Source organism: Phyllobates terribilis, unplaced genomic scaffold, assembly GCF_046119375.1.
Source record: "Phyllobates terribilis strain yellow unplaced genomic scaffold, ASM4611937v1 Scaffold_8__6_contigs__length_399053987, whole genome shotgun sequence".
Taxonomy (NCBI): Eukaryota; Metazoa; Chordata; class Amphibia; order Anura; family Dendrobatidae; genus Phyllobates; species Phyllobates terribilis.
In genome coordinates, this window is record NW_027362768.1 from 173,887,268 (window position 1) to 173,910,374 (window position 23,107).

Consider the following 23,107-nt stretch of genomic DNA (forward strand, 5'->3'; position numbering starts at 1 on the left):
TCACTGAGAATGCAGCCTATCCATTCACTAGAGAGCAGTGACATCACTGAGAATGCATCTTATCAAGACTGGTGACATCCTTTAATGGAGTCAAACCTGTAGTTCCCATCCGATGAGATGAGATGCTCAGTTTGACATCCTTAAAGAGTTGATTACTAATAAATGATTGAATCACACAATCTAAGCTTTGGGTTTCCTTGCTGTAGCCAGTTGTACAGTATGCTCCAAGATATGAGTCTACATGGGACAGAATAAAAAACTTGGGGTCACAGAGAGATCACCCACCCCAACTTTTACTTTTAGTGGATCCAGGCAACTGGTCTTTTTGCATTACATCATGATTGCCAAATGAAGTGAGCAGGTGAGACATGGATTGTGCTTTTCCTGCATCTTTTAAGATAACTCGTCACTTTGTTTTTTGGATTTTGTTTTCTATATATATATAGCCACCTTTTGCTTTGATGACTGCTTTGTGCACTCTTGGCATTCTCTTGATGAGCTTCAAGAGGTAGTCACCGGAAATGGTCTTCCAACAATCTTGAAGGAGTTCCCAGAGATGCTTAGCACTTGTTGGCCCTTTTGCCTTCACTCTGCGGTCCAGCTCACCCCAAACCATCTCGATTGGGTTCAGGTCTGGTGACTGTGGAGGCCAGGTCATCTGGCGTAGCACCCCATCACTCTCCTTCTTGGTCAAATAGCCCTTACACAGCCTGGAGGTGTGTTTGGGGTCATTGTCATGTTGAAAAATAAATGATGGTCCAACCAAACGCAAACCGGATGGAATAGCATGCCGCTGCAAGATGCTGTGGTAGCCATGCTGGTTCAGTATGCCTGCAATTTTGAATAAATCCCCAACAGTGTCAACAGCAAAGCACCCCCACACCATCACACCTCCTCCTCCATGCTTCACGGTGGGAACCAGGCATGTACAGTCCATCCGTTCACCTTTTCTGCGTCGCACAAAGACACGGTGGTTGTAACCAAAGATCTCAAATTTGGACTCATCAGAGCAAAGCACAGATTTCCACTGGTCTAATGTCCATTCCTTGTGTTCTTTAGCCCAAACACGTCTCTTCTGCTTGTTGCCTGTCCTTAGCAGTGGTTTCCTAGCAGCTATTTTACCATGAAGGCCTGCTGCACAAAGTCTCCTCTTAACAGTTGTTGTAGAGATGTGTCTGCTGCTAGACCTCTGTGTGGCATTGACCTGGTCTCTAATCTGAGCTGCTGTTAACCTGCGATTTCTGAGGCTTGTGACTCGGATAAACTTATCCTCAGAAGCAGAGGTGACTCTTGGTCTTCCTTTCCTGGGGCGGTCCTCATGTGAACCAGTTTCTTTGTAGCGCTTGATGGTTTTTGCAACTGCACTTGGGGACACTTTCAAAATTTTCACAATTTTTCGGACTGACTGACCTTCATTTCTTAAAGTAATGATGGCCACTCGTTTTTTTTTACTTAGCTGCTTTTTTCTTGCCATAAAACAAATTCTAACAGTCTATTCAGTAGGACTATCAGCTGTGTATCCACCAGACTTCTGCACAACACAACTGATGGTCCCAACCCCATTTATAAGGCAAGAAATCCCACTTATTAAACCTGACAGGGCACACCTGTGAAGTGAAAACCATTTCCGGTGACTACCTCTTGAAGCTCATCAAGAGAATGCCAAGAGTGTGCAAAGCAGTCATCAAAGCAAAAGGTGGCTACTTTGAAGAACCTAGAATATAAGACATATTTTCAGTTGTTTCACACTTTTTTGTTAAGTATATAATTCCACATGTGTTCATTCATAGTTTTGATGCCTTCAGTGAGAATGTACAAGTTTCATAGTCATGAAAATACAGAAAAATCTTTAAATGAGAAGGTGTGTCCAAACTTTTGGTCTGTACTGTGTGTGTGTGTAATATATATATATATATATATATATATATATATATATATATATATATATATATATATATATATATATATTATAAAGATTGTCCAGGCTTGGGACAAAGTGACTGCAGACTGCTGAATCGTGTCAGCATTTCGATGTGCATACGGGCTGTCACGTGTCCGCATGAATGTGATTTGAGCACTCATGCTGACTAGACACATTCTGCTACTCTCAATAGACATCAATTTAAAGAACATGGATGAGACTAGTCGTCACATGCACATCACATACATGCGGTCACGTGACTTTCTGCTTCCACCAAGAATACCCGGGAATCATGACAGTGTGCACATTGCATGCTGCAATGATTCGGCAGTCACATAAAGAAACTGCAGACTTTTGTCCCAAACCTAAACAACCCCTTTAATCACAAATGTATCCAATTCTTGCCACAATTTTCCCCTGTCCTGAGTGTACCAGCACTGATCCATTGAACTGAACTAAAGCATCAATGTAAAATGTCACTTTTATAAAACTATTTCAGTTTGTTAAAAAAAAAAAGCTTTGGAAAGCTCCGATCCCAATAATAGAACAGATGTGAATAGTAGAATGATTTACCCACCACTATACTAAACTAGAATGGAATTAGGGGTTTACTGGGATTGGAAACCTTATTTCAGGGGTAGTAATAAGGTTGGCATCGCTGCCACAGAAGACTGAACACAACTGTAGCAAATGCTCAGTTGTGAGACGTGTGAATAAGATTTTAGTCTCTGGATGAAACTCAAATGTTCCTATTCACTGACAGCAAGCAGAGCTCATAAAGATGGTGAGAAATGTTAATACAAAGTAGATTAGAAATCCTATTTGCTTGATTAAACTTTATTTACATAAAACCATAAAAAAGACTAATTAATAAGATGTAATGCAGCCCTCTGTAATCACATGGATAAGGTCGCATTGAGTCGTGTGAATAAAGGGCGTTGTCTAATTAGGATGATGCGAAGAATTGAGCCGCCTTGGTGTACCTGCTCCAGATCATACAGTACGGCGTCCCGTCCATATCACGTTATATATGAGCCATTGCCTCTGACAGACCATCATTTTCTTGCTGCTTTACGAATCACCATGTAGCTTAGATGCTTAATTGGATAAAACATTGCGCTAATTATTAAGACAGTCTCCGCATGCGCTTCGGGGCGAAATATTGTCAATGGTTTGAAAATAAGATTGAAATGGTGGTGAGCGTCGCCGTGGCGCGGTACCGACAGCTCATTTAATGATATTTACGAGCTCACTTAAGTTCTATTTCATAATTAAATAAGAGACTAAGATGCTATAATTTGCCGTCATTACTTACCCATTTCATTATTCCAGAGCAGTGCTCACATTTACTAGCAGACATCTATGGAAGGAAGATTGTGGTCACATTTACGTCTTCGGAGCTGTGTGGTAATGCGTTTGACACCTTGAACTCTCGTGTCTTGCCTGTTAAAGAGCCAATTAGTTTCTTACAAGACGCAGAATAATAATACCTCCCAATACTCCAGTATCATTTAGGATTTTCAGTAATTTCTTTGATTATTGCGTTAAATAGAAGGCCGAGCTCATTCAGGGACTATAACATTTCCTTCGGTTTTTCTTTGCATAAACGGGGATATTTACTTAAGATCATCATTTTGTACACCGTCCTAATAATGAGAGCACTGGGGTAAAAGGCGACAAATTGATTAAAATGTATACGCTTCATAATAAATGTGTCACCTGTACACCATTCTCTGTGGGCGAACATAAATTCAAGCTATAATTTGAAAACATTTCTGGTGTCAGTTATACTAAATTTGTTTGGTTATGGCAAGATATACCAGTTCCTTTTAAGCCTGCCACTCCCTTTCCTGATATGCATGCCATTCTTCTTCCTGATAAACCCACCATACCATTCCCTGATAAGCCCACCAATCCCCTTCTTGATATGCCCGCCATGCTTCTTCCTGACAAGCCTGTCACTCCCCTTCCTGAAAAGCCTGCCATACCAATCCCTGATAAGCCGGTCATACCCCTCCCTGATAAGCCCGCCATACCCCTCCCTGATAAGCCCGTCATACCCCTCCCTGATAAGCCGGTCATACCCCTCCCTGATAAGCCCGTCATACCCCTCCCTGATAAGCCCATCATTCCCCTCCCTGATAAGCCCATCTTTCCCCTCCCTGATAAGGCCCATCACTCCCCACACTGATAAGCCCGTCATACCCATCCCTGATGAGCCTGTCATTCCCCTCCCTGATGAGCCCATCATTCCCCTCCCTGATAAGTCCATTATTCCCCTCCCTGATAAGCCCGTCATTCCCCTCCCTGATGAGCCCGTCATTCCCCTCCCTGATGAGCCCGTCATTCCCCTCCCTGATGAGCCCGTCATTCCCCTCCCTGATGAGCCCGTCATTCCCCTCCCTGATGAGCCCGTCATTCCCCTCCCTGATGAGCCCGTCATTCCCCTCCCTGATGAGCCCGTCATTCCCCTCCCTGATGAGCCCGTCATTCCCCTCCCTGATGAGCCCGTCATTCCCCTCCCTGATAAGCCCGTCATACCCCTCCCTGATAAGCCCATCATTCCCCTCCCTGATAAGCCCATCTTTCCCCTCCCTGATAAGGCCCATCACTCCCCACACTGATAAGCCCGTCATACCCATCCCTGATGAGCCTGTCATTCCCCTCCCTGATGAGCCCATCATTCCCCTCCCTGATAAGTCCATTATTCCCCTCCCTGATGAGCCCGTCATTCCCCTCCCTGATGAGCCCGTCATTCCCCTCCCTGATGAGCCCGTCATTCCCCTCCCTGATGAGCCCGTCATTCCCCTCCCTGATGAGCCCGTCATTCCCCTCCCTGATGAGCCCATCATTCCCCTCCCTGATGAGCCCATCATTCCCCTCCCTGATGAGCCCATCATTCCCCTCCCTGATGAGCCCATCATTCCCCTCCCTGATGAGCCCGTCATTCCCCTCCCTGATGAGCCCGTCATTCCCCTCCCTGATGAGCCCGTCATTCCCCTCCCTGATAAGCCCGTCATACCCATCCCTGATGAGCCTGTCATTCCCCTCCCTGATGAGCCCATCATTCCCCTCCCTGATGAGCCCATCATTCCCCTCTCTGATAAGTCCGTTATTCACCTCTCTGATAAGCCCGTTATTCCCCTCCCTGATAAGCCCGTCATACCCATCCCTGATGAGCCTGTCATTCCCCTCCCTGATGAGCCTGTCATTCCCCTCCCTGATGAGCCCATTATTCACCTCTCTGATAAGCCCGTTATTCCCCTCCCTGATAAGCCTGTCATTCCCCTCCCTGATGAGCCCGTCATTCCCCTCCCTGATGAGCCCGTCATTCCCCTCCCTGATGAGCCCGTCATTCCCCTCCCTGATGAGCCCTTCATTCCCCTCCCTGATGAGCCCTTCATTCCCCTCCCTGATGAGCCCATCATTCCCCTCCCTGATGAGCCCATCATTCCCCTCCCTGATGAGCCCATCATTCCCCTCCCTGATAAGCCCGTCACTCCCCTTCCTCATATGACTGATATACTTCTTCCTGATAAGCCTGCGCCTCCTTCCTGATGAGCCCACCACACTCCTCTATGATAACCCCATGTTCCTTTCTGATAAATCTTCCACGCCCCTCCCTGATAAGCCCGTTATTCCCTTTCCTGATAAGCCCATCACTCCCCTTCCTCATATGACTGATATACTTCTTCCTGATAAGCCTGCGCCTCCTTCCTGATGAGCCCACCACACTCCTCTATGATAACCCCATGTTCCTTTCTGATAAATCTTCCACGCCCCTCCCTGATAAGCCCGTTATTCCCTTTCCTGATAAGCCCATCACTCCCCTTCCTCATATGACTGATATACTTCTTCCTGATAAGCCTGCGCCTCCTTCCTGATGAGCCCACCACACTCCTCTATGATAACCCCATGTTCCTTTCTGATAAATCTTCCACGCCCCTCCCTGATAAGCCCGTTATTCCCTTTCCTGATAAGCCCATCACTCCCCTTCCTCATATGCCTGCCATGCTTCTACCTGATAAGCCTGCCCCTCCTTCCTGATAAGCCCACCACACTCTTCTATGATAACCCAACCATGTTACTTTCTGATAAATCCACAATGCCCCTTCCTGATAAGCCCGCCACACCCCTCCCTTATGAGCCTGCCACTCCCCTTCCTGATGAGCCCTCCCACTCCCCTTCCCGATGAGCCCTCCCACTCCCCTTCCCGATGAGCCCTCCCACTCCCCTTCCCGATGAGCCCTCCCACGCCCCTTCCCGATGAGCCTGCCACGCCCCTTCCCGATAAGCCTGCCACTCCCCTTCCTGATGAGCCTGCCATGCCCCTTCCTGAAATGCCGTTTACTCTTTCCTGTCACGTTCCTTGAAAATAAACCCACCACTACTCTTCCCACTAAACCTGCCACACCCCTTCCTAAGTATCCCTTTTGCTTCTTCCTGATAAGCCTGTCACGCCCATATAAAACAAAAATTGCAGCAAAAAAAAAATTTAAATTCTACAGAAAACTGTCAAAAAAGTTTTGTACCATTTTTTTTTTATTTAGACTTTTTTTTTCAATCCTATAGAAAAGTGTCTAGAAAAATGAATGAAAAAGAATGCCATACCAAGAGCATGCTGCCTTTAAAAAAAAAAGTGCAGAAGGTGCAAAAATTGTACCAAAAGTAAAAAGCACATTAAAAAAATGCACTATTTGTAGCACTTTTTATATTACCTGTTTAACTTATGGTAAAACTCTGGATGCAATTTTTTTGTCTAAAAAAAAAAACCAAAAACGTAAGGAAATACTACACAAAATATTTTTTTCTTAAAAAAATGCCACTTTGGAAACCACATTGAAGGGAAATTCCAATTTCCACAAATGCAGTGTATCAATTCCTAATGATTTTCAATATCTCTGCTTGCTATCATTGAATGGTTTACTTCCTCTGGTTTTAAACCTGTGCTTGTCATGTGATAGGGACACAGGTGCAGGGGTTAAAGGAAAGGAACAGGAAGTCGAACCAGGTGAACCTGATGCAACTTAAAGGATGAGAGGTGTAGTGCCTAGCAGCTGGGCCGGCGTCAGCACCTGGCGTACCTGGGAAAGTGCCGGGGCCCTGGACCATCAGGGGGGCCCACTCGTTATTGGGGCCCTGGCCGCTTCCCCAGCATCTGTGCAGGGCCGCCGGTGCTGTTCAAGCCCTTCTCTGCTTCATGCAGCAGCAGCAGTGTGTGGTCAGTGTGCTGCTGCTCCACCAATCAGGCCCAGTGCTGTCACTTTCCAGACATGGCCGTGCGGCTGTGTCTGGTAGTAATGACACGCAGGGGTGGCACTGCGCCTTTAATTGTGCTTGTGTGTAGCACCTGCCACGTCATTACTACCAGACACAGCCGCACAGCGCGCTGCCATGTCTGGAAAGTGACAGCACTGGGCCTGATTGGTGGAGCAGCAGCACACTGGCCGCACACTGCTGCTGCTGCATGAAGCAGAGCAGGGCTTGAACAGCACCGGCGGTCCTGCACAGATGCCGGGGAAGCGGCCCGGGCCCTGACGGCGAGTGGGACCCCCTGATGGTCCAGGGCCATGTGACACGTCTGAGGCCTTTAACTGCCACATGACTGAGGAGCTGGACGAGACACAGGCCAGGGGGCAGGTGAGCGAGCTTCCTCAATCCCCATATAAAAAATATTTCTAATGCGTGTGTGCATGTATGATGTGAATGTGTGTGTATGACTGTGTACATATATTTATGTCTGTTTTATATGTGTTTTTAAGAATGTGTTCAAATATGTATGTGTATGTATCTGTGCGTGTCTGTGTATTGTGTGTGTGTATATCTGTGTACCATGTTCATGTGTGTGCATGCCTGCGTACCATGTGCATGCGCATGTCTGTGCACTGTGTGTCTGTGTATTGTGTGCGTGTCTGCGTATTGTGTGCGTGTCTGCGTATTGTGTGCGTGTCTGCGTATTGTGTGCGTGTCTGCGTATTGTGTGCGTGTCTGTGTATTGTGTGTGTGTATATCTGTGTACCATGTTCATGTGTGTGCATGCCTGCGTACCATGTGCATGCGCATGTCTGTGCACTGTGTGTCTGTGTATTGTGTGCGTGTCTGCGTATTGTGTGTGTGTGTGCGTGTCTGCGTATTGTGTGCGTGTCTGCGTATTGTGTGCGTGTCTGCGTATTGTGTGCGTGTCTGCGTATTGTGTGCGTGTCTGCGTATTGTGTGCGTGTCTGCGTATTGTGTGCGTGTCTGCGTATTGTGTGTGTGCGTGTCTGCGTATTGTGTGTGTGTGTGTGCGTGTCTGCGTATTGTGTGTGTGCGTGTCTGCGTATTGTGTGTGTGTGTGCGTGTCTGCGTATTGTGTGTGTGTGTGTGTGCGTGTCTGCGTATTGTCTGTGTGTGTGTCTGCGTATTGTGTGTGTGTGTGTCTGCGTATTGTGTGTGTGTGTGTGTGCGTGTCTGCGTATTGTCTGTGTGTGTGTCTGCGTATTGTGTGTGTGCGTGTCTGCGTATTGTGTGCGTGTCTGCGTATTGTGTGCGTGTCTGCGTATTGTGTGCGGTTCTGCGTATTGTGTGCGGTTCTGCGTATTGTGTGCGGTTCTGCGTATTGTGTGCGTGTCTGCGTATTGTGTGTGTGTCTGCGTATTGTGTGTGTGTCTGCGTATTGTGTGCGTGTCTGCGTATTGTGTGCGTGTCTGCGTATTGTCTGTGTGTGTGTGTGCGTGTCTGCGTATTGTGTGTGTGTCTGCGTATTGTGTGTGTGTCTGCGTATTGTGTGTGTGTGTGTCTGCGTATTGTGTGTCTGCGTATTGTGTGTCTGCGTATTGTGTGTGTGCGTATTGTGTGTGTGTGTCTGCGTCTGCGTGTTGTGTGTGTGTGCGTGTCTGCGTATTGTGTGCGTGTCTGCGTATTGTCTGTGTGTGTGTGCGTGTCTGCGTATTGTGTGTGCGTGTCTGCGTATTGTGTGTGTGTGTGTGTGCGTGTCTGCGTATTGTGTGCGTGTCTGCGTATTGTGTGTGTGCGTGTCTGCGTCTGCGTATTGTGTGTGTGTGTCTGCGTCTGCGTATTGTGTGTGTGTGCGTGTCTGCGTATTGTGTGCGTGCCTGCGTATTGTCTGTGTGTGTGTGCGTATTGTGTGTGTGTGTGTGCGTGTCTGCGTATTGTGTGCGTGTCTGCGTATTGTCTGTGTGTGTCTGCGTATTGTGTGTGTGTGTCTGCGTATTGTGTGTGTGCGTGTCTGCGTATTGTGTGTGTGCGTGTCTGCGTATTGTGTGTGTGTGTGTCTGCGTATTGTGTGTGTGCGTGTCTGCGTATTGTGTGTGTGTGCGTGTCTGCGTATTGTGTGTGTGTGTGTGTGTCTGCGTATTGTGTGTGTGTGCGTGTCTGCGTATTGTGTGTGTGCGTGTGTGCGTATTGTGTGTGTGCGTGTCTGCGTATTGTGTGTGTGCGTGTCTGCGTATTGTGTGTGTGTGTGTGCGTGTCTGCGTATTGTGTGTGTGCGTGTCTGCGTATTGTGTGTGTGTGTGTGTGCGTGTCTGCGTATTGTGTGTGTGTGTGTGTGCGTGTCTGCGTATTGTGTGTGTGTGTGTGTGCGTGTGCGTATTGTGTGTGTGTGTGTGCGTGTGCGTATTGTGTGTGTGTGTGTGTCTGCGTATTGTGTGTGTGTGTGTCTGCGTATTGTGTGCGTGTCTGCGTATTGTGTGCGTGTCTGCGTATTGTGTGTGTGCGTGTCTGCGTATTGTGTGTGTCTGCGTCTGCGTATTGTGTGTGTGTGTGTGCGTGTCTGCGTATTGTGTGCGTGTCTGCGTATTGTCTGTGTGTGTGTGCGTATTGTGTGTGTGTGTGTGTGCGTGTCTGCGTATTGTGTGCGTGTCTGCGTATTGTGTGCGTGTCTGCGTATTGTCTGTGTGTGTGCGTGTCTGCGTATTGTGTGCGTGTCTGCGTATTGTCTGTGTGTGTCTGCGTATTGTGTGTGTGTCTGCGTATTGTGTGTGTGTGTGTCTGCGTATTGTGCGTGTCTGCGTATTGTGTGTGTGTGCGTGTCTGCGTATTGTGTGTGTGTGTGTGTCTGCGTATTGTGTGTGTGTGTGCGTGTCTGCGTATTGTGTGTGTGCGTGTCTGCGTATTGTGTGTGTGTGTGTGCGTGTCTGCGTATTGTGTGTGTGCGTGTCTGCGTATTGTGTGTGTGTGTGTGCGTGTCTGCGTATTGTGTGTGTGTGTGTGTGCGTGTGCGTATTGTCTGTGTGTGTCTGCGTATTGTGTGTGTGTGTCTGCGTATTGTGTGTGTGTCTGCGTATTGTGTGCGTGTCTGCGTATTGTGTGCGTGTCTGCGTATTGTGTGCGGTTCTGCGTATTGTGTGCGTGTCTGCGTATTGTGTGCGTGTCTGCGTATTGTGTGCGTGTCTGCGTATTGTGTGCGTGTCTGCGTATTGTCTGTGTGTGTGTGTCTGCGTATTGTGTGTGTGTGTGTCTGCGTATTGTGTGTGTGCGTGTCTGCGTATTGTGTGTGTGCGTGTCTGCGTATTGTGTATGTGTGTGTGCGTGTCTGCGTATTGTGTGCGTGTCTGCGTATTGTCTGTGTGTGTGTGTGCGTGTCTGCGTATTGTGTGTGTGCGTGTCTGCGTATTGTGTGCGTGTCTGCGTATTGTCTGTGTGTGTGTGCGTGTCTGCGTATTGTGTGTGTGTGTGTGCGTGTCTGCGTATTGTGTGTGTGTGTGTGCGTGTCTGCGTATTGTGTGCGTGTCTGCGTATTGTGTGTGTGCGTGTCTGCGTCTGCGAATTGTGTGTGTGTGTGTCTGCGTATTGTGTGTGTGTGTGTGCGTGTCTGCGTATTGTGTGCGTGTCTGCGTATTGTGTGTGTGTGTGTCTGCGTATTGTGTGTGTGCGTGTCTGCGTATTGTCTGTGTGTGTCTGCGTATTGTGTGCGTGTCTGCGTATTGTGTGCGTGTCTGCGTATTGTGTGCGTGTGTGTGTCTGCGTATTGTCTGTGTGTGTGTCTGCGTATTGTGTGTGTGTGTCTGCGTATTGTGTGTGTGTGTCTGCGTATTGTGTGTGTGTGTCTGCGTATTGTGTGTGTGCGTGTCTGCGTATTGTGTGTGTGTGTGTGTCTGCGTATTGTGTGTGCGTGTCTGCGTATTGTCTGTGTGTGCGTGTCTGCGTATTGTGTGTGTGCGTGTCTGCGTATTGTGTGTGCGTGTCTGCGTATTGTGTGTGCGTGTCTGCGTATTGTGTGTGTGTGCGTGTCTGCGTATTGTGTGTGTGCGTGTCTGCGTATTGTGTGTGTGCGTGTCTGCGTATTGTGTGTGTGTGTGTGCGTGTCTGCGTATTGTCTGTGTGTGTGTCTGCGTATTGTGTGTGTGTGTGTGTGTCTGCGTATTGTGTGCGTGTCTGCGTATTGTGTGCGTGTCTGCGTATTGTGTGCGTGTCTGCGTATTGTGTGCGTGTCTGCGTATTGTGTGCGTGTCTGCGTATTGTGTGCGTGTCTGCGTATTGTGTGCGTGTCTGCGTATTGTGTGCGTGTCTGCGTATTGTGTGTGTGCGTGTCTGCGTCTGCGTATTGTGTGTGTGTGTCTGCGTCTGCGTATTGTGTGTGTGTGCGTGTCTGCGTATTGTGTGCGTGTCTGCGTATTGTCTGTGTGTGTGTGTCTGCGTATTGTGTGTGTGCGTGTCTGCGTATTGTGTGCGTGTCTGCGTATTGTGTGCGTGTCTGCGTATTGTCTGTGTGTGTGTGTCTGCGTATTGTGTGTGTGTGTCTGCGTATTGTGTGTGTGTGTCTGCGTATTGTGTGTGTGCGTGTCTGCGTATTGTGTGTGTGTGTGTGCGTGTCTGCGTATTGTGTGTGTGTGTGTCTGCGTATTGTGTGTGTGTGTGTGCGTGTCTGCGTATTGTGTGTGTGTGTCTGCGTATTGTGTGTGCGTGTCTGCGTATTGTCTGTGTGTGCGTGTCTGCGTATTGTGTGTGTGCGTGTCTGCGTATTGTGTGTGTGTGCGTGTCTGCGTATTGTGTGTGTGTGTGTGTCTGCGTATTGTGTGTGTCTGCGTATTGTGTGTGTGTGCGTGTCTGCGTATTGTGTGTGTGTGTGTGCGTGTCTGCGTATTGTGTGTGTGTGTGTGTGCGTGTCTGCGTATTGTGTGTGTCTGCGTATTGTGTGTGTGTGTCTGCGTATTGTGTGTGTGTGCGTGTCTGCGTATTGTGTGTGTGTGTGTGCGTGTCTGCGTATTGTGTGTGTGTGTGTGTGTGTGCGTGTCTGCGTATTGTGTGTGTGTCTGCGTATTGTGTGTGTGTGTCTGCGTATTGTCTGCGTGTCTGCGTATTGTGTGCGTGTCTGCGTATTGTCTGCGTGTCTGCGTATTGTGTGCGGTTCTGCGTATTGTGTGCGGTTCTGCGTATTGTGTGCGTGTCTGCGTATTGTGTGCGTGTCTGCGTATTGTGTGCGTGTCTGCGTATTGTCTGTGTGTGTGTGTCTGCGTATTGTGTGTGTGTGTGTGTGTCTGCGTATTGTCTGTGTGTGCGTGTCTGCGTATTGTGTGTGTGCGTGTCTGCGTATTGTGTGTGTGTGTGTGTGCGTGTCTGCGTATTGTGTGTGTGCGTGTCTGCGTATTGTGTGTGTGTGTCTGCGTATTGTGTGTGTGTGCGTGTCTGCGTATTGTGTGTGTGCGTGTCTGCGTATTGTGTGTGTGCGTGTCTGCGTATTGTGTGTGTGCGTGTCTGCGTATTGTGTGTGTGTGTGTGCGTGTCTGCGTATTGTCTGTGTGTGTGTCTGCGTATTGTCTGTGTGTGTGTCTGCGTATTGTGTGTGTGTGTGTGCGTGTCTGCGTATTGTCTGTGTGTGTGTCTGCGTATTGTCTGTGTGTGTGTCTGCGTATTGTGTGTGTGTGTGCGTGTCTGCGTATTGTCTGTGTGTGTGTCTGCGTATTGTGTGCGTGTCTGCGTATTGTCTGTGTGTGTGTGTCTGCGTATTGTGTGTGTGTGTGTGTGCGCGCGCGCATGTTTGCATATGTGAAGGATGAGGTGGCAGCCTGGGCCCTGTGTTGTATACCTATATTTCTCTGCTGTATCTGTGCATCATGAATCCTGGTATGTGCTAAAGGGGCCACTGAGACTCTTTCGCCCGGGGCCCACAAAAACCTGGAGCCGGCCCTGCCTAGCAGCCTGGCACAATGCCCATCCCATTTGCTTGCAAGATAATAAATGAAGATAATTAAATTAGACAAAGAAAAACATTAATAAGGGGGGGGTTGTATAAAAAGACCACGTGTGTGCGGAGTTCTTCTGTTGATCCTATCATGGCATCTCCAGAGCAAACGCATCTCCACAGCAGGTGGGAGATCAGAAGGATATGACACATGGTGGATATTACAAAGTATCCATGTCTTCAACTTGATACAAAGCGGCCCTCTTATGAATAGAGGCCACCAGAAGTCCTGGACCATGATACAATGTTACTAAGTGCTATCATTTATTGCATATACAAAGATACCAGCCATAAAGGGTTAAATTATCTGGGCTCCCAGATCTATAAGGCCATGGGCCCGTTTCGCCATGATATACCATACTTATACCACTAGGAACGAGCTTCTCTAATGCCAAAATTGTCCATCCCCCTCTACTGCAGCGCAGCTTCCAATTTTTGCAGTTTTTTCCCAGCAAAGCCACTGGTTTCACTTTCAGTCGTCATCTTTTTAGAACTTTTCTAGCTTTCTGAACTTTTCGGAGAAACTATTTCTGTCCGGCAGATTTCCGAGCTATTATACCAGGAAGCGTCATTCTGGCTAATCAGAAGTCCTTTTTAGAGGATGTAACACTTGCCAATATATTTAGTTCTTTCCCTGGTACGTGCGGCTCAGCAAATGTCAATCACCCTCCCTTTTCTTGTAATTTCTGAGATTTTAAGTGACATCCCAAAATATATAGACCCTAGAGTTATTTAAAGGGTAATAATAACCCCAGAATAATAAAAACCCCAAAACATGAGCACCAAATAGAGTAACATCTACTTGTACTGTGCCTATGTTCTTATCACAACTGTGCTGGCATTGTATTAATGAACCAGGAGGCTCTGGATGATACAGAGTAGGTCCAGCTATGAGAAGCATCAGGGATAGCTCTCCGGACATGTCTGTTTTATGAAGTAATTGCATTTACCATAAATAAGAATTATAGACCATTTTCTGTACATTGTGGTATTTCTCTGTTGTTCCTTTTGGAAATGTATAAAAAAAAAAAAAAAGCCTTGCACTGGGTGTTTCCATCCCCCGGTCTCCACGTCAGACACCTCCCTATCACAAGGGGAATGGTAATGCTCATTTGTCTATGCATTTCTCACAGTTCCAGGAGGAATAACTGAGGAACATAGTTTTGAGAAAAGATACTACAGAATAGTTTCTTAAAGGGGAATGCATTTTTTTTTCACTAGAGACTCTTTAATGGATGTGTCTGTTCAGAGCATGTGTGCTGTTGGTGCATCTCCCTTAACGACTTCCTCCATCATTATAGATCATGCGGATAACCCCTGATAAATTGCTGTACATGTTAATCACTTCGCAGGGATGTATGGGGACCGTTTACCCAATGTAAATGACTCGATGAGCTTGCGGTCTTGCTCCACTTCTATTTGCAGACGTGTTCGCCTGTAATATAATTATTACAGTACTTTAGTCATTTTGTGACTTGCAGGCTTCAGAATAATATCCATCGGCTTGGACAAGCTCCAAGTTTGCAATATAGCTTTGAACCTTAAATTGATTCTTGCTTCTCCCTCCCCGACTATGGAAATAATGTGCGGACTTCACAAGAAGCCACAATCTCATTTTCCTGCAAGTGCATTATAAGCACGGGGGGAAAAAAAAAGGAAAAACTCGGCACAAGGATGGAAGTTTTCAAGCAAGAACTCTCGAAATCTAGTATATTCCACAGTTTTACTCTCCTCTTCTACATGTACTTAATGTGGTTCATTATTATACTAAACCATAGAAAGACTGATAAATAGGACTGATATAATTGATAGGATTGGTTAATAGAGCGATGGGTAATAGGTATGAGATAGGATCTATACTGTGCTTTTATTTAAGAAATCTCATTGAAGTTTTTGGAAACTTACTGTGCATTGTCATCATCCTTCTGTATAAATATTATAAGATGGAGGCACGAGGATTAGTCCCTCGGGATCACGCGTCCTCCAGGACTCTATATCTACAGCTGCACCAGAGGTGCTGTGTTATATTCACATTGTTTCATATCCTAGTGTTACATTTTACTCACCCTTCATATTTTTTTCACCCACAGCCTACTCAACACCCAGCACTTCCCCCGCAAACCGATTTGTCAGTGTTGGACCACGAGATCCAAGCTTTGTAAATATCCCTCAACAGACTCAGGTATGAGACCACTTCTATCTCTCCTAACAGACCTCAATGGGAGCAGTTCTACAGTATCGGCGTAATACTGAACAAGCAGGGCATGCTGGGAGATTTCAGGATGCAACTCAGGATCAGTACAGGATCAGTAATGTAATGTCTGTACACAGTGACTGCACCAGCAGAATAGTGAGTGCAGCTCTGGAGTATAATACAGGATGTAACTCCAGATCAGTAATGTAATGTATGTACACAGTGACAGCACCAGCAGAATAGTGAGTGCAGCTCTGGAGTATAATACAGGAGGTAACTCAGGATCAGTACAGGATCAGTAATGTAATGTATGTACACAGTGACAGCACCAGCAGAATAGTGAGTGCAGCTCTGGAGTATAATACAGGATGTAACTCAGGATCAGTACAGGATCAGTAATGTAATGTATGTACATAGTGACTACACCAGCAGAATAGTGAGTGCAGCTCTGGAGTATAATACAGGATGTAACTCAGGATCAATAATGTAATGTATGTACACAGTGACTGCACCAGCAGAATAGTGAGTGCGGCTCTGGAGTATAATACAGGATGTAACTCAGGATCAGTACAGGATCAGTAATGTAATGTATGTACACAGTGACTCCACCAGCAGAATAGTGAGTGCAGCTCTGGAGTATAATACAGGATGTAACTCCGGATCAGTACAGGATCAGTAATGTAATGTATGTACACAGTGACAGCACCAGCAGAATAGTGAGTGCAGCTCTGGGATATAATACAGGATGTAACTCAGGATCAGTAATGTAATGTACAGTACAGACCAAAAGTTTGGACACACCTTCTCATTTAAAGATTTTTCTGTATTTTCATGACTATGAAAATTGTACATTCACACTGAAGGCATCAAAACTATGAATTAACACATGTGGAATTATATACTTAGCAAAAAAGTGTGAAACAACTGAAAATATGTCTTATATTCTAGGTTCTTCAAAGTAGCCACCTTTTGCTTTGATGACTGCTTTGCACACTCTTGGCATTCTCTTGATGAGCTTCAAAAGGTAGTCACCGGAAATGGTCTTCCAACAATCTTGAAGGAGTTCCCAGAGATGCTTAGCACTTGTTGGCCCTTTTGCCTTCACTCTGCGGTCCAGCTCACCCCAAACCATCTCGATTGGGTTCAGGTCTGGTGACTGTGGAGGCCAGGTCATCTGGCGTAGCACCCCATCACTCTCCTTCTTGGTCAAATAGCCCTTACACAGCCTGGAGGTGTGTTTGGGGTCATTGTCCTGTTGAAAAATAAATGATGGTCCAACTAAAAGCAAACCGGATGGAATAGCATGCCGCTGCAAGATGCTGTGGTAGCCATGCTGGTTCAGTATGCCTTCAATTTTGAATAAATTCCCAACAGTGTCACCAGCAAAGCCCCCCCACACCATCACACCTCCTCCTCCATGCTTCACGGTGGGAACCAGGCATGTAGAGTCCATCCGTTCACCTTTTCTGCGTCGCACAAAGACACGGTGGTTGAAACCAAAGATCTCAAATTTGGACTCATCAGACCAAAGCACAGTTTTCCACTGGTCTAATGTCCATTCCTTGTGTTCTTTAGCCCAAACAAGTCTCTTCTGCTTGTTGCCTGTCCTTAGCAGTGGTTTCCTAGCCGCTATTTTACCATGAAGGCCTGCTGCACAAAGTCTCCTCTTAACAGTTGTTGTAGAGATGTGTCTGCTGCTAGAACTCTGTGTGGCATTGACCTGGTCTCTAATCTGAGCTGCTGTTAACCTGCGATTTCTGAGGCTGGTGACTCGGATAAACTTATCCTCAGAAGCAGAGGTGACTCTTGGTCTTCCTTTCCTGGGGCGGTCCTCATGTGAGCCATTTTTGTTTGTAGCACTTGATGGTTTTTGCAACTGCACTTGGGGACACTTTCAAAGTTTTCCCAATTTTTCGTACTGACTGACCTTCATTTCTTAAAGTAATGATGGCCACTCGTTTTTCTTTACTTAGCTGCTTTTTTCCTGCCATAATACAAATTCTAACAGTCTATTCAGTAGGACTATCAGCTGTGTATCCACCTGAGTTCTGCACAACACAGCTGATGGTCCCAACCCCATTTATAAGGCAAGAAATCGCACTTATTAAACCTGACAGGGCACACCTGTGAAGTGAAAACCATTTCCGGTGACTACCTCTTGAAGCTCATCAAGAGAATGCCAAGAGTGTGCAAAGCAGTCATCAAAGCAAATGGTGGCTACTTTGAAGAACCTAGAATATAAGACATATTTTCAGTTGTTTCACACTTCTCTGTTAAGTATATAATTCCACATGTGTTAATTCATAGTTTTGATGCCTTCAGTGTGAATGTACAATTTTCATAGTCATGAAAATACAGAAAAATCTTTAAATGAGAAGGTGTGTCCAAACTTTTGGTCTGTACTGTATATACACAGTGACTGCACCAGCAGAATAGTGAGTGCAGCTCTGGAGTATAATACAGGATGTAACTCAGGATCAGTACAGGATCAGTAATGTAATGTATGTACACAGTGACTGCACCAGCAGAATAGTGAGTGCAGCTCTGGAGTATAATACAGGATGTAACTCAGGATCAGTACAGGATAAGTAATGTAATGTATGTACACAGTGACTGCACCAGCAGAATAGTGAGTGCAGCTCTGGAGTATAATACAGGATGTAACTCGGGATCAGTAATGTAATGTATGTACACAGTGACTGCACCAGCAGAATAAAGAGTGCCGCTCTGGAGTATAATATAGGATGTTATTCAGGATAAGTAATGTAATGCATTTACAAGTTATCTTATTCACCCAAAGTGGTGATTGGGGTCCACACTGTTAGAAACTTCCATTGCCAGTTTCATTCACACTGCAGGACCATACCCATCATGCATTATAAATTTGACTTATGGGTAAGATGTTTTAAGGACAAGCACTTAGCGGTGATATATTTCATGCAGTGGACAGTATAACCGGTATCACACCACTTACTGTAATGATAGACCTTCCATACTCTCACAACCAGAGGAATTACTTAACAAGACTTGGATGTGATGAACACAATTCTGCACTCTATGGAAATGTTACATTTTTACTGTTTTTGATACTTGAATCTGTCACTTTTGTGGGGTTTTTAGCCATAAATATAACAGAATACATAGTATCACATCATTATCATCCGGTCCTCAGAAGAGCAGCGTCAGTGACTGCAGACATACAAGAAGGACGGATTCATGTTTGTTTTATGACCACCGTGGTGTTGAGCAGATTATGCCGGGGGCAGCTTTTTTCTTCTCCTTTTGCAAAACTGTATTACTAGACCATTGGTATCCAATTTATGTTACTTTGTGTTTTTCAATTACGATAAAATGTGACCTTCCCAGATAGCCTACAACAATCGACTGGGTATTTATTATATCTTTGGCTGGCGGTTTTGTGCCCACATCTGTTGGCATTTAAAGGAGTTTTCCTATTAAATAAATGTTTCTTCTCTTCATAGAATATGTGATAAATGGATGATAGCTGTGAGTCTGATCATTGGGTACCCCGCTGATCTTGAGAACAGGGGTCCCAATGTCTACTATATGAATGGCATGGTACCTCTCAATTCTCCTCTATGGCTGTTCCCGATTTTTCAAGATCACTGGTGGTCCAGCAGTCAGATCCCCCAGCTTGTGAGACGCCACCTATCCTGTGAATAGGAGATAACTGTATTTAGTGGAAACCTCCTTTAATATTCCTTCATTCTTGTTGGCTAAAAATAAAAGGAATTACAGGGGATTATAGTTCCACAATAATTTTATTACTAGGGTGATCAAAATCAATAGTCCTCGATGGAAAGATCGGGAGTCCATCCGATGGAGCAATGTTGAACTTTCAGAGTCAAAAATTCACTAAAACTGCCTCTACTTTTTGACCTTGTGGGAACTGGGGTCTGGTCAGTACCTGGACACACATAGGAGGTGCAGGGGCTATTTTTATCAATAACCTGAAAATTATATATTTTTTTATTATTATTATTTGGCCTACAGGTTTGGTGCCAACATTTATACCTGTTGATAAATTTGATGAGCCAAACTTCTTGGTTGTATAACGTGTAGGAATTTACATCAAGGTTTCTGAAGAATGAGCTCCAGCCTGATAGTTCCTTATATTCTTCATGGTCAGTACTAAAGTGAGGAAGAGTAGAAATTGGGGTTCCTCCTGAATTAACCTAATTAAAACGTGTCTCACCCCAATGCAATTGGTTATTATCCCTTTGCCCTGAGTCTTTAATCCCAAATTAAAAAAGAGGATTATTGTTATGGGGTTTTTTTCTTTACACTTAACACATACCAAGCAATCTAAGAATTAATTCCACCGTTTTCAGAGATAACGTGTCTAGAAGTTTCAGCTCAGGTGCTTTGAAGTCACCAAGGGTTGATCTGAAACCTCAGCACAGAAGGTTGATAAGACCAAACTGGCTAAATTAAATAGCAGCGGTAATGGAGGAGTCAAGCTACTCAAGGTCAGGAGAGGTGTCACACAGACGTAAAGCCATGTGGGAAGATTGCAGCAGGGCTTAAAAATGTGTGCTCAGATTCCAAAACTACACGAAAGATTCTGAAGTGAGACAGCAAGCGAGATCGTGAACTTTCCTGTCTACAGTCTAAAAAAGGTCACAAAAATAAGCAAACCTTACATTTAGGCAGGTTTCTGCTGACCAAAGCCGTAGGTGTCATGATGGTGATCCCTAGAGCAAAGGACCAGAGAACAGATCTAAAGACACCGTTTAGAGTAGGAAGGTCATTGTTTAGCAAGACCATGGCTGATGATGGTTATGGGCCATAAAGTTGGTGTTCGTTTCTGTTCGTCATAATGAGAAGGTCTGACCTCTGCTTGGGTTTTCAGTCTCCTACATGGCTTATCTTTGATTTCTGAGGTTGTCTCCATCCGGTTGTTGGTCTTCTGTTCTTCCAACTCTTCTGTTTCCAAATTATGATAAACCTCCAATGTTCACCCCTTGCTCTGGATATACAGATATACACAGTGACAGATGGACCTGGGTTGTGTTGAGCATAGGACATAATCCCTGCCTTTATGAACATTAATCACATCTGACATTCATCTTTCTGTTCCATGAAAAAAACAAAAACAAAATGTCATCTATAAACAGCAACAGCGCTACAAAGTGTAAAATCAGATGGAGTGATGTTCACGCGCTGGATAGAGAGATACAAAATGTCTTGTAACAAGATCACGTGAAAACCAGCCAGTCAGCAGTTATTAACTTTTGATAAGAAGTAGACAAATTTATTAAAAACAATAAATGGCACCAACTGCTAAATTGTGAAAAGAGAGTTAAATGGAATTGAATCAGGAGACTGAAGGGTCTTTGTTAGGATCTTTGATGGAGGGGCTTTCTATGTGGTACCAGTGGCATGAGTGATCGGACTAACCAACCTGCCAGCTACATTTGCTGTCATCAGATTAAAGTTTCAGGTGCGAACAGGGACCTCATTGGAAGTGCACTTTAACACAATTGCCCAAATGGATTACCACCAAATTTGCCAACGAGTGCAACTTTGTTACACCGCACTCATTCAGGTCTGTTGGGGTGGTGAGCAACTTTTTTCTTGCTTCCCTTTCCCAAAGATACATATACACACTTCTCAACTTTGAAATTGCAACACCAAGAAAGAAAACTGGTGGAGTTATAGAAATTACAGGATGGATAGACGGGTTAATAACCTGCAAATCATGAAAAAAATGGAAACAAGCTTTTAAAATATCTGGATTTATTAAATCTGGAGCATGAGCCACGTGCAGAAATCCTCGCACTTACAACCTCTGCTGCCATCACTGAGGTTATTAATGGTCGTCTGAGGAAGGTTCTGAATGCACTTGGGTAAATCATCAAGATCCACTGCTGGCAGCTCCTGTATAATCACCGACCAATGACGTCTCCGATGTGCTCGATGGGAGACAAGTCCGGAGACGTGGCAAGCCACGTGCGATGCTCACAGTAGCACCATACTCCATAATGAATAAATCAAGATGTTTTGAACATTTTGTTTTCATTTTTTCATCATTTGCAGATCAGTAACTCCTCTATCCTTTCCGTGATTTCCATCATTCCATGACTTTTTCTTCCTGGTGTTCCAATTTCAATATTGAGTGTGTTTGTGTGTATACATGTGTGTCTATTGTAATAAATATATATATATATATATATATATATATATATATATAATGTATTGTGTGTGTATTGTAATAAATATATATATATCTATATATCAGCATCCTGTGAATGTATCCGCTTTACACTAGTATCCAGCTGACTGCAGTTGCTCCACTTCCGGAGTGTTTGCTGCTTCTCTCTGTTCTTTTCTACAGTCTCGCTTTTTCTTGCTTGTCTGTCACTTTTGAACGGCCATCATCTCTGTTGTTTCTATTTTTAACGAAACGGCGATTCGCGCTATTTCAAGAATGGCCGAACTCGACACTGGCTCAGCGCTTGATATAATGTCACAGGTGTGGAATCCAAAACCTCATAAATCATTTGATTTAGAATCCACCAGACATTACTTGTCCCTCCTATTTTTGTCTCTTAAAGGTGCCCATCACCAATATGATGAAGGCGGATACATCCTAAACCAATGCGCTGTTCAAATGCAGTGCAATCAGTTCATCAAGAGGTATTATTGATGGCATTATCCATCATTAATGCTTCTTGAGTCTAGACTTAGGCTCCTGTCACTACACTGTTTTCCCTGCAAAAAAAAAAAATGGTTGTCTATCCCTGACTCTAGCATTTCTCACAGAGAGTTTGTTACAATTGTATCCAATGCAAGCAAACTTTTTTTTGCAAGCCTGATATCAGCAGAACAAAGCTCTATCCTGTCCTGGTAGCTTGTTACATTTTACCAGCACTGATACATCGTATCTCACATGAGAAATGTAAACCATCTATACATTACTTCTTAAATAAAAAAAAAAAGCAGTAAAAAGACACATCCAACAAATGAATACATGGAAATAAATCTTTATTAGCTATAAACATCCATAGAAAAGACACCACAATCCAATATTAAAAACACCTAAAACCGCACTAGTAAGTGCATAAAAAAACAGCTGCGACTTATAATTAAGTCACACAGCTCCCAGAATAGTCGAAATAAGCAAATATAAGAGACAAATCCATATACTTTTATATGAACAAATGTGTATGGGTGAAATAAATGCAGTGTGAAATAAATGCAGCATCAGAGATAATGCAAGGAAAAAAGTAAAGATAAATGGATCCATACTGTTCCAAAATGCAGGATTACATCCTACTTTTTTCATCCCCCCTTTATACTGTATATCTGTTCCACCAAATCTCTCTCCATGACCTTGGTCACTCCAGTTTGTATGGTTTAAAATGACTTAGATTGACTCTAGGTATTTTGTTACTTAATTTCAATTACCCGGATTGTCTCTCCATGTTTATTATACCACATAATCTGGTAATTTCAATATATGTTGTTTTTCGGTTAATAAATAAAAAATTATTAGAAAAAAAGATCATGACGGCAGAATGAACCCCAAGCGTTTCGCCGGTATCTCTGCTTCCTCAGGGGTTTATTAAAAGAATGGAAAGTTATAGAGCAGGGGATTCAGGACAGGCCCTGGACATGTGGCAAAAGCCGCTTTAACTGGTTGTGATGGATGTAATGGTGGCCATATTTGCTTTTCCCAGAGATAAACAGACTTTTGTATGAGTACATGCACTTTTTCTAGTAGGACTAGTGGGTGCACTTTACTGCTGCTATACATTCCACCAAGTTGCTGATTGGCAGATTG

General features: G+C 44.8%; 2 protein-coding genes across 30 annotated transcripts in view; one reads left to right on the top strand and one right to left on the bottom strand.

The window, feature by feature from the left end:
- Positions 1–23,107, top strand: part of NFIA (nuclear factor I A) — a 547,161-nt gene that overhangs the window by 497,413 nt on the left and 26,641 nt on the right. For all 28 annotated transcript variants that reach the window (XM_073643752.1, XM_073643763.1, XM_073643760.1 and 25 more), the window contains one exon: positions 15,197–15,288. In XM_073643752.1, the coding sequence (XP_073499853.1) occupies positions 15,197–15,288 (92 nt within the window). The remainder of the gene's footprint in view (positions 1–15,196; positions 15,289–23,107) is intronic.
- The window catches only part of TM2D1 (TM2 domain containing 1), a 217,128-nt gene that overhangs the window by 21,091 nt on the left and 172,930 nt on the right, over positions 1–23,107 (bottom strand). The window contains exon 7 of one of the 2 annotated variants that reach the window (XM_073643779.1): positions 18,753–18,974. The exons of the other annotated variant lie outside the window; for it this stretch is intronic. The gene's annotated coding sequence lies outside the window, so the exon portion shown is untranslated. Of the gene's footprint in view, positions 1–18,752; positions 18,975–23,107 lie in introns of those variants that run through there. 2 annotated transcript variants of the gene reach the window in all.